This window comes from Erpetoichthys calabaricus, chromosome 9 (assembly GCF_900747795.2).
Source record: "Erpetoichthys calabaricus chromosome 9, fErpCal1.3, whole genome shotgun sequence".
In the NCBI taxonomy this organism is placed as follows: Eukaryota; Metazoa; Chordata; class Cladistia; order Polypteriformes; family Polypteridae; genus Erpetoichthys; species Erpetoichthys calabaricus.
This window is the reverse complement of record NC_041402.2, coordinates 107559585-107576773: the sequence shown is the minus strand read 5'-3', so window position 1 is coordinate 107576773 and position 17189 is coordinate 107559585. Positions and strand designations below refer to the sequence as shown.

Here is a 17189-nt window from a genome sequence, read left to right as displayed (position 1 = left end):
CTTTCTACAGACTGTGGGAGGCCGAGTCTTCGACCTACAGCCGAACCCTTTTCGGTCAAATGGTGAATCTAAACTGGCCTTACAAGGATTAATTCGATTGAGTTTTTGAATGTTCCCAGTGTTGATCTGCTACTCCTTGCATTGCTGCCCTCTGCTGCCAGGATAGACTCCACCACAACAACCCAGCAAAAACTGGATCAAGTGGATAAGATTAATGTTAGATGGATAGTCCCTACTAATATAAATAAAACGCAGTGATCCAGTTCCGAATTTACGGTCTTTATTTTTAATAAGCTAAAAACAATTTTGATATAACTAATAAAAGAGACATCATACAGCTTTACAATGTTTACCCTTATTTTTCAGTAAGAGGTCCCTTTATTTACATAATTTCCTAGTTTTTTTCTTCCTTACCTTCTAACTCTGGATCTAATATATCATATTGTCATTTTTTGTGCGGCTAAAATTTAAAATACGTTTCGGCAATAAAAAGTAGCTGAATCAGAAAGAAAATATGACCACTCCTTCTTATCCAATGGGCTGACGCAAGAATCAAACGTTTGGATCTTGTAATAACTCGTAGAAATGCCCGTGACTGGTCTGTAAATGAATGCGTTTATCGATAAATTGTCTGAACTCTCTAGATGCAAATTAAGAATGAGAAGAAGCCGATTTCTGCTTTTTCAGGAAATCGCGCGAGCATTCGCTTTCCGGTCAAGCGCACTGTTGCTGTGGAAACGCTACGACGCTAAGAGCAACGTGTTTTCTTTTATATCTCGGTGTTATAGTTAAGAAATAATCGATTTGATAAAAAAAAAAAATCTGTACAACTCAGTAACGAATATGCCCGGAGACGTAGATCCGCTCGCAGTTACCGAAGTCTCCGAGAAGCAGCCTGTCGGGGAGAATGAGAGTGTGAATTGGGAGCACCAGTACCTCTCTCAGGTAAGGCTCAACTTCTTGATTACTTGTAGTGCCTTAGCTTCTAAATGAAACTTATTTCAGTACCCTTTTAACTATGGTGGTGCAGTCTAGTCACTTGGTATAATTGTCATGGAAATGTTGAAATATTTTCGAAAGCTGTGAAAAAAATTTGACGTGGTCACTGTTGAGGATGAATTGATTCAGTTTAAAAATGCTTCCCAAAATAAATGACAATCTTACACCACTATGAAAAGCAATGGGACAACTAATATACCATCTCCATTAAAGTTGCAAGAAAAAAATACGTGAAGATATATAGGTGCAGCACTTATAGGGAAAAAAAACTTAAAAACAATTCCCAGCAGTTGAAAAGTAAATTGGAGTTGGCACACATAACTAGACTGCGGTGGGCAGGCACCCTGCCTGGGGTTTGTTCCCTGCCTTGCACCCTGTGTTGGCTGGGATTGGCTCCAGCAGACCCCGTGACCCTGAAGTTAGGATATAGCGGGTTGGATAATGGATGGACGGATAGAACAATTTCGTCTGAATAGGAAAACAGATGATATATGATCACACTTCCACTTGAAGGCAAAGCAACATAACACCACAGAAGAAAATGGAAAGCCCGTAGTCCTGGGAAATTAAAAACAACGATTACAATTGAAAAACAATATAAGAGAGCAATATGTATTCCCCAGAAGCATCTCCACTTACCACTCCACTTAAGTGGTAATATATATGACGAGCCAAACAGGGTAATAAATCAATTATTTTTGTGCATAATCTTTTGGTTTACATGTGAATACTATTGGTTTATGAGTATTTACTATCAGTTTGCGAGCATACAATATTGATTTTATTCATATGAACTATATTGGACTTATGGCTTGTTTGTGTCCTCATATGTTAATGCACTTTCCTTTCTGTTTCCACCATATGCAGTTATAAGTTTAAACCCTTGGTCCGCAATTGTCTGTTGTACCATGAATTTCACTCATGTAAATGTAGCCATTATTTTTGTGTTGCACTGTAGTCCAGGGTAAAGATATTTTCTGCTGCAGTACACCAGTAAACTACTTAACTGGATGAGGTCTCTCAAATGTTGGTAGGCAGATTTTTCCAGAGCTTGGGTGCTCAATGTTTAGTTTTATTTATCCCTGGAATATAGTGAGAAGTCAAGCAAATTGACACCTTTTATTGGCTAACTAAAAAGATTACAATATCCAAGCTTTCAAGGCAACTCAGGCCCCTTTTTCAGGCAATATGTAATTTTCCTTGGAATATAAAAGAGGCCTGTATTCTGAAATTGCTATGCATGCCTGGCACTAATAAGTTCTGAAATATAAATTAGGGTAACTTACTTTATATGTGTTAAGGAAGATTTTGAAATAAATTCTAAACTGGAAGCTACTGATGTGATATACTGTACATTAAAAACTTCAATTATGCAGTCATACTTTTTGATTCTAGTTATAATCCTTGTTGCTGTAGTTTGAATTAACTGGTTCCTGCAATGTGCCCTGTGTTGGCTGGGATTGGCTCCAGCAGACCCCCATGACCCTGTGTTCGGATTCATCGGGTTGGAAAATGGATGGATGGTTTTATCTTTCTGATTATCTTGTCTTGTGTAAGCCTACTTTAAGTGTATGCCCAGCTAGCAAATGATTTACCCATAGCATGGATGCCATCAGGATAATATAGGGTGAGGGAGACCTACAACAGGAATCTCTCTGAGAGGAAGATGTCACAAACAATGCTACTTTTTGCAATACTAGGCCTTCAGTGAGATGTCTACTGCTGTATGAACAGGCCTTGTGTTTGATTCATGTTTAGGGAAAAACTTGTCTTAGGGGAGTACAGCTGTTTTTTCTTATCAACTGGCCCTCGGTCTGTGTTTGTGGCTTAGTCTTACATAGCTGACCTTAGGTGGTAGGTTTTTTGCTGGACTCTCTGTATCTTCGTATGAAAATGTGTAACTTTTTATGGCACCCAGCTAATGTGTGAAAAACTGACATTCCATAATTGTGAGATTCCCTTTTTGAAGTAAGGCCATTTCTTCAATTCAGTTTGGGTTGCATGACTGGCACAGAGACAGATCTTTGAAAAGAGACACCGCAGGGAAACCCTTACACACCTCACATCAGGGAAACACAGAGGTCTGAGAAAAAGAGGGATACACATGTTATATTAAAGGGTAAGTTTGGTATTTTTCAAATCAATGTTATTCCTTCACAATCATGATATGGATTTGACTTCTCTTACACCTCCATCAACTTTTTCCTCTTGTTTGGATGAGATTGAGGCCTGGATGTTCAAGAACTTCCTCAAGCTGAACCGCACCAAAACTGAAGCTCTTTTAATTGGCACCCCCCATCAACTTCATTCCTCTGTAAATTGTATTTCCTTTTCTGACCGTACCGTTACCCTCTACCCTTCTGTTACAAATCTGTGTGTCAAGTTAGACTCCCATCTGTCATTTGATATACATATCCATCACCTTTGTAAAATTGCATTCCTTCATCTCCGAAACATAGCCAAACTCCGTCCCTACCTCTCCCTCTGTGATGCTGAAAAGCTGGTTCATGCCTGTATTTTTATCTTGCCTTGCCTTTGTTTAACTTTTTATGTTGCACTTTGAGATTTACTGCTAATGTAAAGTACCCCTATATATAAAAAGCATTATTATTATTATTATTATTATTATGATATACTGTATATTAATGTACCACTTGAAATTGTGTTAAAAAGTGAGGAATATTTTCTAAATTAAAAAAAAAATAACTAGCTCCTTTCTAAATTTTATAATGGAACTAATGGCTACTGGAGTACTATTGTGATGAAGTGACTTAAAACTTACCAAATGCATTCATTTATCAAGCCAAAAATGTTACACTTAACTTGAGATTACAAACATATTGCAAAATAACATTTCCATTTCCATGTAGGTTAACAAGCAAAAAGCAAACTATTCTTGCGAGATTTCACCATTTTAAAAGGAGACTGGCTGTGTGCTTTACTTTGCCATCTACCTTGCTTGTTCTCCATTGTAGCACCTTTTAGCCCCAGGGCTTGGATTTACCTTGGAAAATCATCACCAAGAATCATTATTGACATTGCTAGACAACTAGACAACTAGACAATAATAACTAAAAAAAGTTACACAATTACTTATATTCTTCCTCTGTATTAAAGCATATTTCTTCATTTCACTGGATTGGGTGTTAGTCTATCACGTTGTGAACACGAACACACATTCACACACACACTGTGGGGCTACTTTAGCAGTGGAAGTCCACTTAACCTACATATGCTTGGGCTGTGGGAGGAAACCGGTGAGAACATGCACACCATACAGGGAACACACAGGATACAAACACCATTCTCCTTTACTCGGAGACAGCAGTGCTACACCTCTGCCATAGTGCCCCCAGTAATATGAAGAAGAAGAAGAGGAAGGAGAATAAGTATTGCTGTCCTCAATATCTTCCATCCAATAATCTATTCAATTATTTTTTGGCTTTATAAATAATATTAATAATAATAAATAATGTGTCAGTCTTCTTATCCCTATTATCCAGGACCGGGGCAGCTGGAGTCTATCCTAGTAAGCATCAAACACAATGCAGAAACAACAACTGGACAGGGCACAAGTCCATCAAAGGATAAACACCCCCCAATACATACTAGAGACACTTTAGCAACACCAGTTCCTTTAAGCTTAATAAGTTTCCGTTTGAAGTTTATTAAGTTTAGGACAGAAGTTTTATTATAGCCAGTGTTTTCTTTCTTTTCTACTGATTTGACTCCAGTACCCATTACCTCCATTATAAAAGGCAACATCAGGCTAGCTGCTTTTTAAAATGTATAAAATATTCATCACTTTTCAGTGCAGTTTCATGTGGCAAACTAATATTAAGTTTATTAATATTAAATAAATAAGTAAGATTATGAATAAATAACTTTGACTCAAAAAATGCCAAACTTATCCTTTAAGCAAAGGCCTACCTTATGCTAACTGGATCAGGATTTGCTATCAGATACAAGTCAAAGCCTAGCCTTTAAGACGTTCCTATGTGCCTAAAACATCTGCTTGTAATTTTGAAGTTCAACTTTTCCTTTGTTCCTGACATTCCTGGTTTGATAGTCTGTATGTATCACTTTATTTTGGTTAATACTTTGAATATTAGATGAACTATAAGCAAGCCCAGATTAAGAACTCCGCAGGCCTCTGGGTGACTTAATGAGCAGTGCTCCATAACAGAGAGTTGATTATATGTTTAGCAATGCAGCATGTTGACATCCAGTCATTTTATGCAGCAAACCATTTCTTACTTTTGTTTTTGGCGCATATAAACTTGATCATTTCATCAAGGAGGGTGGGGAAGAGAAAGGATAGGCTGCCTTGGTGATTTTGGCACATGGACACTCAAACGTTTCATTATGCTTATTTGGTGAAAAGGTCCCTTCCGTCACGGGCCCTTGGGAGCCGCACTCAGAGCACCCTGATGATAGATCCACCCCTGAATACAGGAGGCTATGTAATTAATGGCTTCTAGATGGTAGCTAGCAGCGTTGCCTATAGAAATTCTTAATTATTCTCAGAAACACAGTTTTCTAGCTCTTTTGGCCACTGGAAGAAGCTGGAAATGTCCCACTCACAGTCTGATAAAACAGACTATTTTTTTAAAGTCTGTTGTTTTTAGCATTATGTGCCACTGACAGTGCAGCCAAAATTGTCCTTTCATTAAATTACATAATTTATTCTAGTTGGCAAAGGTAACAGCATAAACAGCTGTGATAGTTAGAGGCTTTGTCCACCTCTTGAACCCTCAGGTACCACTCTGATGACCAGGTGAAAGTATAAATAATCTTTATTTTATAAAAATACCGTGCACAAAGCACTCTCCACACCACACTCATAAACACAATAAACTATTCAATAACCAATACAATCCTCCTCGCCCAGACACTTTGCCACCCTACCTCCCAGCTCAGCTCAGTGTTCTGGGCTTCCCACAATCCTTTTATATCCCCTGACCCGGAAATGGTTCCTGGCAAAACCCACACGTCCGTTTTCCTTCCGGGTCAGGGCAAACAGTCCTTTTCTTCACCCCGGGAGCACATCGTTTCTTCCTGTCACATAACCGTGACGTACTCCCGGGTTATAGGGCACATGTGAGCCTACGAGCCCCCCTACAGCGACGCCTGGTGGCCCCCAAGGTATCCAGCAGGGCTGTGTATAAAAACTACATAGTCCATGAGGCCCTGCTGGAACTCGGGGCATGTCCACGCTGCTGGGAGAGCTCCTCCTGGTGGCCTGGGGGTGAGGGCCGGAGAAAGAAGCCGGCAATCCACCACACAGCATATTACCTATCTGAATTTTTTTTGTTTGAACCAAGTACTGTATAAATACTGAACAACAACATTTATTTTTATAGCACATTTTCATAAACAGAATGCGGTCAAAGTGCTTTAAAAGATGTCAAGGAAATAGTTACAAGAAAAGAAAAAGCAAGTTAATTTAGGCAAAAATAATAATAATAATAATAAATAAAACAATATAAGCCTACATAACATAGATATTTAATTAGCTGAAAATATAATATTGTATTGTAAGCCTCTAAAAAATTAGTTAGTGGCCGAGAGGACAGAACAAAACAATAAAATTTCCAGTTAAGTTGGAGGAAAAAATTAAATCTGCAGGGGTTCCAAGGCCAAAAGTCCTCCCAGCTCCCACTGGGCAATCTACCTAACATAAATGTCCTTAAGTCATTCCTCATTGTTTCCAGGCGTCTTCCCAGAGGATTCACCACACTATTGGTTGTTGAGAGCTGGGGCACCTGCCTTCATTTGAGCATCGCATTTCTCTGCACAGTGCTTCGTTTAGGGTGGTGGTGGTTCAAAACATCACCACTAAGGAACTGGAAAAGAAAGTAGATTAAATGATATGCATGTATATTCTATTAGGAGTACAAGCAAAATGTATTTATGAAAAGTCATGGCTTTAAGTTTTTTTTAAAATGATCCATGGTGTTAGCCTGGTGTATTTCTATTCCATATTTTTGTTGCATGACTGCAAAAGGACACATCACCACATCATTTATATTTAGCTATCTCTTATATATATTTCTCTTCTGGTTTGTCCTGCTTCCACTTCAAAACCGGTCCCACCCCCACGCAGCCGACACGGCATTTCTCGATTCTATTCGTCGTCTTCTATGTCATGCACTATACTGGCCTGCTGAGCGTAATACATCCAACAAGTACTTGAGGTGCTGCCACAACGGTAAAGTAGCTTTACCACCCTTGCGAGAGCCACCTGTGTCTTTACAACAGCTTCTTACACAGCAAACATCAGAAGCTAAAAATTATTGTGAACACATTCGAGAATACAACCCTTCTCTAGCGTTTGCTTCCATGGGTGCACAGATAACTCAACCTCCTGGCCACAGACCATGCTGTTTTAAAATACACGGGCATATTTATCACCAAATCTCTCCACTATATGCTAACACTTTTACCTGTCCAGGATATGAACAGTTGTATGTTTTTGACACAGCGCAAGCTACTAAAGTACGCTTACAAAATAAAACAAATTCTGCATGCAGCAAAAATGTACTTCTCCAGATAGATTCCATGCTCAGAACCATCAACCCCTTCGCTAAATCATACAAACACATGCATGAAATCGCTCAGTCCAATCCAACAGCATCTGTACAAATGGTTTTCAAGGAAACTCCTAGGCAGGATTTACAGGCAACTCCTGTAAACAGATTTCCACGCTCAATATGAATTGCGATCCTATGGTTTACCCACTTTTTTTCCCTTACGGAGATATTGGCTGGCACAAAGATTTACAACATGTTCCCGATAAAAGAACCGGCAAGCGAATAAAGCTTACTCAATGCCAGTTTTATGCGTACAGATTAGCAATGAGGAATACATTTAATATTTTGCACTCCAGTGGCAAACTATTCCAATAGTACGTCGTAGATGCGTATGTTAAAACAGAGGGTGCGCGTCTCAACTATCTCAGATTACATCAACAAGATCTGCGCGTCGACCTATCAGACGCTCTGCAAGCAAACGCTGAAAATAACAACGTTCGTGTGGGCAAAATGATCATATTACCGTCCACAGTTCCAGGAAGTCCAAGATACATGCAACAAAACTATCAGGATGCCGTGGCCATAGTATGAAAATTTGGAAAACCTGAGTTATTTATCACTTTCACATGTAATCCTGCTTGGCCGGAAATTCTATATTCACACTGCGTCTTTCAAGAAATATTTATTTCTTCTTGATTTCTGAATTCCTTTCTCACCGTTTTCCGTTCCTATTCTTACACCGCCGTATGCTACGGCGGGCGTCAGCTAGTTTGGAATAATAGGCAGAAGATCTAAAGTTATGACTTAGAATGTAGGGGGGACATTCATTCCAAAATACAGAAGGAACAAAATTATTTAAAATTTTATATACCATTAGTAGTATTTTAATGTCACTTCTAAAGGACACGGGTAACCAGTGTAATGACACTAAAACTGAACAGATATGCTCAGAGTTTCTTTTTCAGGTTACGGTTTTTCCTGCTGCATTCTGAACAAATAAGCAACTGACTGATGTCTTTATTAGGTAGTCCTTTTAGAAGTGCATTACATTAATCTAGTCAACTAAAAATAAAAATCAAAAGCGGGAATTAATTTCTCATTATCTTGCAGTGTTATAAGAGGCCTAATATTTGCACTATTTCTTAAACGGAAAAATGCAGTCCTAGTAATCTGATTAATATGCAATTTAAAGTTTAGGTTAACATCTATGATTACACCTAAACACTTTACTTTCAGCTTGACTTTTAAAACTAAGGGATCATGTTTATTTCTATTGCCCTAATTATTTTCATTTTTGCCAACCTCTAAGATTTCTGTTTTTTTCATTATTCAGCTGGAGAAAGTCAATAATCATCCATTCAGCAATACAACTAATACTTTGAATCGGAGACACCAGAGAGTCAGGGTCATCAGGTACTACAGATGTGTAGAGCTGCATGTCACCTGCACAGCTGTGGTAGCTCACCTTGTATTTCAAGATAATCTGACCTAATGGAAGCATACAGATTGAAAAAAGCAGTGGGCCCAATATAAATTTTTGTGGTATGGTGTTTACAATATCATGGACCTCTGAACTACAATTAACACACCTAAGAAACAATTTTCTACCTGTTAAATGAGACTGAAGCAAGCAATGCAGTTTTATAGACTTATACTAAAACATCACTGAAGCTTATCAAGGATGTAGGGTTTATTCAAGTAATCATTTAACTGCTTAAAATGGCTTTTTCTTCTACTTAAGAAATGCAGGTTAGAAATGGGTCGAAAGCTGTCAAAAGCAGAGGAGTCTATTGATCAGGGGATTGACAACTGCACTCTTTTTAAACAGTCTTGGAAGACTCTTGGATCTAATGATAAGCCTATTGGTAATGGGTCAAGGATGTAGGAAGTAGGGGGTTTAAGTTGGGAAATTATTCTGTGGTGTTCAGGTAGACCTAATTAAGTGAAGGGATTCAATTTGCTAAAAAGAGCATGCTGGGGTTCAACAGAATTAACATTGGAGAGTTGTATTATATTCATCTAATACAGTAATCCCTCCTCCATCGTGGGGGTTGCGTTCCAGAGCCACCCGCGAAATAAGAAAATCCGCGAAGTAGAAACCATATGTTTATATGGTTATTTTTATATTGTCATGCTTGGGTCACAGATTTGCGCAGAAACACAGGAGGTTGTTGAGAGACAGGAACGTTATTCAAACACTGCAAACAAACATTTGTCTCTTTTTCAAAAGTTTAAACTGTGCTCCATGACAAGACAGAGATGACAGTTCAGTCTCACAATTAAAAGAATGCAAACATATCTTCCTCTTCAAAGGAGCAAAAAATTCAATAGGGCTGTTTGGCTTGTAAGTATGCGAAGCACCGCGGCACAAAGCTGTTGAAGGCGGCAGCTCACACCCCCTCCGTCAGGAGCAGAGAGAGAGAGAGAGAGAGTTAGAGAGAGATAGAGAGAGACAGATAAAAAAATCAATACGTGCCCTTTGAGCTTTTAAGTATGCGAAGCACCGTGCAGCATACTTAAAAGCTGCACACAGAAGGTAGCAACGTGAAGATAATCTTTCAGCATTTTTAGACAAGCGTCCGTATCGTCTAGGTGTGCGAACAGCCCCCCTCCTCACACCCCCTACGTCATGATCACAGATAGTCAGCGCAAGAGAGAGAGAAAGAAAAGTAAGTTGGGTAGCTTCTCAGCCATCTGCCAATAGCGTCCCTTGTATGAAATCAACTGGGCAAACCAACTGAGGAAGCATGTACCAGAAATTAAAAGACCCATTGTCCTCAGAAACCCGCGAAGCAGCGAAAAATCCGCGATATATATTTAAATATGCTTACATATAAAATCCGCGATGGAGTGAAGCCGCGAAAGGCGAAGCGCGATATAGCGAGGGATTACTGTATCTTTTATTTTGTGTTTAAAAAATCCTGCAAAAGCCTCAAAAGAGGTTTTCAGGAGGCATTCCGTTGATTAAGCTGGGTTTAGGAGACAATAAATAGTTGAGAATAAAACTCCAGCATTATCATAATTGTAGAATTATTGCATTATTATTTTCAGTTATACTGTATGTGCCCTCAATATTTCATACTAGACTGTTAAATTTAAGTTTCCTCCAATTACACTCAACTGTCCGACATTTTTTCTTTAGTTCAGACACTCTGTGAGTCTTCCGAGTGGCTTGAAAACAACTCTGTAACAGTCTAACAGACTAGACTACTGTATCTGTTTTGTACCATATTGCTGTTTGATTTGCACTTACCGAATAATTTGGCATTTTAAGATTAAAAAGTATACATTATTCCGATTGTTTCTTTGAGTGGTGTTCTTCATACAGTATATTGTTTACAGAGAATATTTGTAAGAACTGCTTTTTGCTGTTGCCTTTTAGTCCCTTTTTATTATAAAACTAGCCAACGCCTGCCGTAGCATACGGCGGAGTAAGAATAGGAATGGAAAACGGTGAGAAAAGAATTCAGAAATCAAGAAGAAATAAATACTTCTTGAAAGACGCAGTTGTGCATAGGTGTTTTGGTGGAGAAGACAGATAATGAATCGAAAGATCTAACCCTAGAAAGAGCCACGTACAACTGACCGTGGCTGAAGACTGGTATCAGGTCTGTGCTCTGGTCTTTGGGTGTCCGACAGTGCATGTAGAATTTCCGGCCAAGCAGGATTACATGTGAAAGTGATAAATAAATCAGGCTTTCCGAATTTACGTACTATGGCCATGGCATCCTGATAGTTTTGTTGCATGTATCTTGGACTTCCTGGAAATGTGGACGGTAATATGATCATTTTTGCCTACACGTACGTTGTTATTTTCAACGTTTGCTTGCAGTGCGTCTGATAGTCCTTTGTATTGTTCCACGCACAGATCTTGTTGATGTAATCTGAGATAGTTGAGACACGCGCCCTCTGTTTTAACATATACATCTATGACGTACTGTTGGAATAGTTTGCCGCTGGAGTGCAAAATACTAAATGTATTTCTCATTGGTAATCTGTACGTGTAAAATTGGCATTGAGTCAGCCTTATTTGCTTGGCAGTTCTTTTATCGGGAACATGTTGTAAATCTCTGTGCCAGCCAATGTCTCCATAAGGGAATAAAAGTGGGTGAACCATAGGATCACAATTCATATTGAGCGTGGAGATCTGTTTACAGGAGTTGCCTATGGGATAGATGCAAATGTCCCTTTCGGCAGGCGGTTCGCCATGTTCTCCAATGAAAATCGCTGCAACATCGTTGTGACATGTCGGGGCATTGTATCGTCGTAAATCCTGCCTAGGGTTTTCCTTGAAAACCATTCGTACAGATGCTGTTGGATTGGAATGAGCGATTTCATGCATGTGTTTGTATGATTTAGCAAAGGGGTTGATGGTTATGAGCATGGAATCTAGCTGGAGAAGTACATTTTCACTGCATGCAGAGTTTGCTTTATTTTGTAAGCGTACTTGAGTCAAAAACATACAACTGTCCATATCCTGGAGAGGTAGAAGTGTTAGTATATAGTGGAGAGATTTGGTGATAAATTTGCCTGTGTATTTTAAAACAGTATGGTCCGTGGCTAGGAGGTTGAGTTATCTGTGCACCCATGGAAACAAACACTAGAGAAGAGTTGTATTCTCAAATGTGTTCACAATAATTTTCAGCTTCTGATGTTTGCTGTGTAAGAAGCTGTTGTAAAGACACAGAAGCCGCAGGCAGCATGTGGAAGGGGATGAATAGGAATCGAGAAATTATAGGAGATTGACGTCTGAAGCAGAGCTCCGCTAGCAGCGGCTTTATTTTCCCACGTATTTCATATTATTTAGAGGTATCCTGTATTTAACCCGACCAAGGAACTTCCACTACAATATACAAGCATGAGTAACAAGAAGAAAAGTCAGAAAGAACTGGAAAAGAAACTTAATGCTGCTTCAAAGTCTGGACAGACATCTGGCCCGAGTGCAAGGTATGATCTCTCGGAGACTGACCTGGAACAAGCAGACGAATGCGCAGATTTCCTAGGACCCCGCTCCAATGTATCGTCTCCAGTCGAGAGTGAAAATGGGAGCGAAGGTGCAAGCAATACAGGTCGCGATGGATCGCCGATTTCTGAGGATCATCCGAGACTAGAAAAGGCCCTGCAGGATGTGCTTTCATCTGCTCATTGCGAGCCCGCAGCACCTGATGTAACAGGAGCTGCATTTCCACTCGCGGAGCACGAAATCCGAAGCGAACTGTCCAAACTGAAAGAGATGATTGCTACACTGGCTGCCGCCATGGCTACGGCCATAAATGAGCTTAAGAAGGATAACAAGAATGAGCTTAAGAAGGCTAACAGTGAGCTTAAGAAGGATATCATCGAGATTAAAAAGGATAACAAAGACCGGGAAATGCGTCTATTTAAACGTTTTGATGTGAACTTTAAAGGCATGTTGGAGAAATTAGAGGAACACATCGAAGAAAATAGATCCAAACTGAAAATGCTTGCCGACCAGATTAATGACGTTACAGATCAGCTGGATGACGTTAAGCAGGCATTCACAGCTCAAGTTGAAACAGCGGAACAATTGGCGTCTAACGCCGATAAAAAAGCTACAGCTGCGAATTCCGAATGCAAAAAACTTGGAGACAGACTTGCGGCCCTGGAAGATGGGTACAGAAGAAATAATATAAGAATTGAGGGTATACCTGAGAAACGAGAAAGCTCAAGCCCAGTGAAATTTGCAGTAGAATTACTGTCTAAAATAATTGGAGATAATTTTAAACTCGACATTGAGATAGCAGCTGCTTATCGCACATACAGATCAAGTACCTTTAAACCTAAGTCTTTTATTGTCCGCTTCGAGCGACTACGATGTAAGCTTGATGTGATGGCACTTCTCAGACACAAGCAAGAGATTATATTTGAAAATAATCTTATTCATATTTTCCCCGACTTCTCACCATCAACAGCTGCAAAACGCGCAGCCTACTTTGACATTAAAAAGTTGCTACAGAAAGCCGATATCAAATACAGCCTCTTGTATCCCGCCAAACTGAAAGTGGAAGTTCAAGATCAATATTATATTTTTTGAAGCAAGGAAGAAGCTGAAAAGGAACTAAAGAAGCTGTTTCCGACACTCTTTTGAAAGTTAATAAGGAGCCGTATTCTATCAAGGCATGGGAAGGACCTATCATCTGCTCTCGGATCCACTTTTAAAGAGACTGGTATTATAATTATACATTCTTTTCTTTACTTGGACATTATATGTTTATGTCTTAATTATAGTTATAGACGTGAGTGTGGAAGTAATTAAAGTAGGATTTGTTTTTATTTTTTTACTACCTTAAAGTAGACTGTTTAACATCATACCCTTGGTTTATTGCTATTTCTACTATTACATTACTATTACATTTATACTATTACATTATACTATTACATTAGGAATTACCATGTTTATCCTAGACTACTTTTTAAAATCATTCCCAGGGTTCATTCTTGTTTTTATCTTAATATCTTAAAATTGCTGAAGATTATTTTAATCTTAAAGACTGTTAATGATTATATTTTCGGCAGATAGTATTAAGAATTCAGCTACAATAGATATCTCTTTGTTTTAATTCTCTAAGGCCGCTGCGGGGTGGGGTTTGTTTTGTTTTGGACGTGCTCTGTCTCTTTGTATGTCAGAGGACCGGGACATCGCGAAGTGGGATCAAGCCTCATGTGGGGAGTCAAAATGGGGGAGTGGGGGGATAAAGGGGGGAGAGAAGGAGAGCAGGCTATATCTAATCTATTCTTCTAATCCCAATAACTATAAATATCAATGCAACAATAGGCTAAAATGCAATAACTCATGGGGAATTTTGAAATTAAAATTAAAACTGCCTCACTACCAGTTAAGACTATAAAATGACATTAAAAACTCAGAATCAATGTCTCCCTGATGGGACAGTTAACTTTGTGAGCTGGAATGTTAAAGGCCTGAATCACGAATTAAAGAGAAAGAAAGTATGCTCTCACCTAACAGGCTTAAATGCTAAAATAGTATTTTTACAGGAGACCCACTTACTAAGCAAGGATCAGTTCAGACCACAAAAAGACTGGACTGGCCAAATGTTCCATTCTAGCTTTATAAAGAAAACTAGAGGGGTGGGAATTCTCATACACAGAACAGTTCCATTTGTAGCATCAGATGTAGTATCAGACCCTGAAGGGAGATATGTGATGGTCATGGGCAACTTATATAACAGTAAAATGATTTTGATAAATGTTTATGCACCCAATGTCGATGATAAGGAATTCATGCAAAATCTATTTGCATCCATTCCCAATGTGAACACTCATAAAATTATAATGGCTGGGGACTTTAATTGTGTTTTAAATCCACTCTTAGATAGGACTCCTGTGACAGGGGGGACGACATCTAATACTGCAAAGACAATTACACAGTTTTTAAATGACCACAACTTATCAGACCCCTGGAGATTTCTTAACCCAAACTCAAGAACATATTTGTTCTACTCACCAGTGCATTATAGCTACTCAAGAATTGATTATTTTTTTGTAGATAATAATTTCCTGCCTACGATTAAATCATGCAAATACGACACAATTGTTATCTCCGACCATGCCCCTCTAGTCTTGGAGCTAAAATCATTAAGCCCCTCACACTCACCTCGCAGATGGCGCCTTAACCCTCTTCTATTGACAGACGAGAACTGCACAGAATTTATATCCAAACAAATCAGCTTCTTCCTAGAGACAAACACGCCCACAGAGGTTTCTGCAGGAACACTTTGGGAAACTCTAAAGGCCTTCTTAAGAGAACAGATTATTTCATATCTTTCCCACAGAAATAAATTAGAAACCAAGAAAGTGTCAGAGCTAGGAAGCGAAATTACTAGAATAGATGAAGAACAAGCCAGGCGTCCAAGTGAAGCTCTCCACAGGAAAAGGCAGGCCCTGCATACAGAACTTAACATCTTAACAACTAAAGAAACTGAACAACTTATTTATAAGTCTAGACATCATTACTATGAACATGGAGAAAAAGCTAATAAGCTTTTAGCTCAACAAATTCACAAACAAGAAGTTCGCAATGCAATACCAGTAATCACCAACACGAATGGAGAAGAAATTATTGACCATAAAAATATAATGCACGCATTTAGAGATTATTATAAATCCTTATATTCTACTGAGCTTAAAGAAGACAACACACAATCTAATGCATTTCTGGATACATTTCAGACACCACAAATAGATGCTTTAAGTGCTGAGAAACTGGATAAACCTCTGACGCTAACAGAATTACTAGATGCTATAAAGTCACTTCAGATTTTATAAGAAATTCTCCACTCAGCTAGCTCCCCTCTTATTGGCAACATTTACAGAAGCTAGAGACAACCAAATACTACCTCAAACATTTCGTCAAGCATTAATCACCGTCTTTCCTAAACAAAATAAGGACTTGTTACAATGTGCATCATACAGACCAATTTCACTCTTATTAAAGGCCGACACCTATCTTCCAATCTCCGACGCTTGTTTAATGTTATATATTCACCAGCAAAATCAAACACCCCAGAGATATTACTATCATTAGACGCAGAAAAAGCATTTTATATGATTGAATGGAATTACCTTTTCACTGCATTGGAGAAATTTGGGTTTGGCCCGAATATTTGTGCATGGATCAAACTACTGTATACCAATCCTGAAACTGCAGTTTGTATTAATAACATATACCCAGGCTACTTTAAGCTAGAACGTGGTACCAGACAAGGATGTCCCTTGTCGCCACTGCTGTTTGCAATCGCCATTGAACCACTGGTGGTTCACTGCCGAAATTCTTATCAGATAAAGGGGATTGTCAGAGAAGGACTGGAACAGAAAATTTCTCTATATGCAGATGATATGGTTTTATATATATCAGACCCAGAAAACACTGTCCCTGCAGTTTTACCAGCACTAACAGAATTTCAAAAGATATCTGGTCTCAGAATTAATCTTTTTTTTTTTTTTTTAATATTTTTATTTTATTAATTTTCATTGTAATCATTCCATACAAACAGATCAATTTATAACCCAACAAATTTGAAGACTAATCAAACCCCACCCCTGAGAAGGAGAGCTTAGCTAAAGGAAAATTGCTTAAGGCTTTTTAATAAGGCAACATTAAACAAAAGAAAGGGAGAAGTAAATATATATGTAAATAAGAGATGGAGAAGGGAGTTAAATGCGATAATAGTTTTTTTCTCTTATTCTAAAATAATATTGATTAAATCCTGCCATGTTTTGAAAAACTTTTGTACAGATCCTCTAACTGAAAATTTGATTTTTTCCAATTTCAAATAATATAAAACATCGGTTTCCCACTGACTTATAAGAGGAGAATTAAGATTCTTCCAATTTAACAAAATAAGTCTGCGTGCCAAAAATGTAGTGAATGCAATTACAGTTTGCTTGTCCTTCACCAATTCAAGTCCATCTGGTAGAACACCGAACACAGCTGTTAGTGGGTTAGGAGGGATTGTGACCCCAAGGCTGCCTGAGAGGCACTTAAAAATTTTTGTCCAAAATGATGTTAGTTTGGTGCAGGCCCAAAACATGTGACCCAGTGAGGCAGGAGCTTGATTGCAGCGCTCGCAGGTTGGATCCTGCCCTGGAACCATTTTGGACAGTTTTAAGCGAGAC

The 17189-nt window shown here is 38.7% G+C and overlaps 1 protein-coding gene across 1 annotated transcript in view; it reads left to right on the top strand.

The window, feature by feature from the left end:
* Nucleotides 1-473: 473 nt before the first annotated feature.
* Nucleotides 474-17189, top strand: part of LOC114657611 (WD repeat-containing protein 88-like) — a 110459-nt gene continuing 93743 nt past the window's right edge. The window contains exon 1 of the mRNA XM_051931546.1: nucleotides 474-945. Coding sequence (XP_051787506.1) covers nucleotides 844-945 — 102 coding nt within the window. The 5' untranslated portion in view covers nucleotides 474-843. The remainder of the gene's footprint in view (nucleotides 946-17189) is intronic.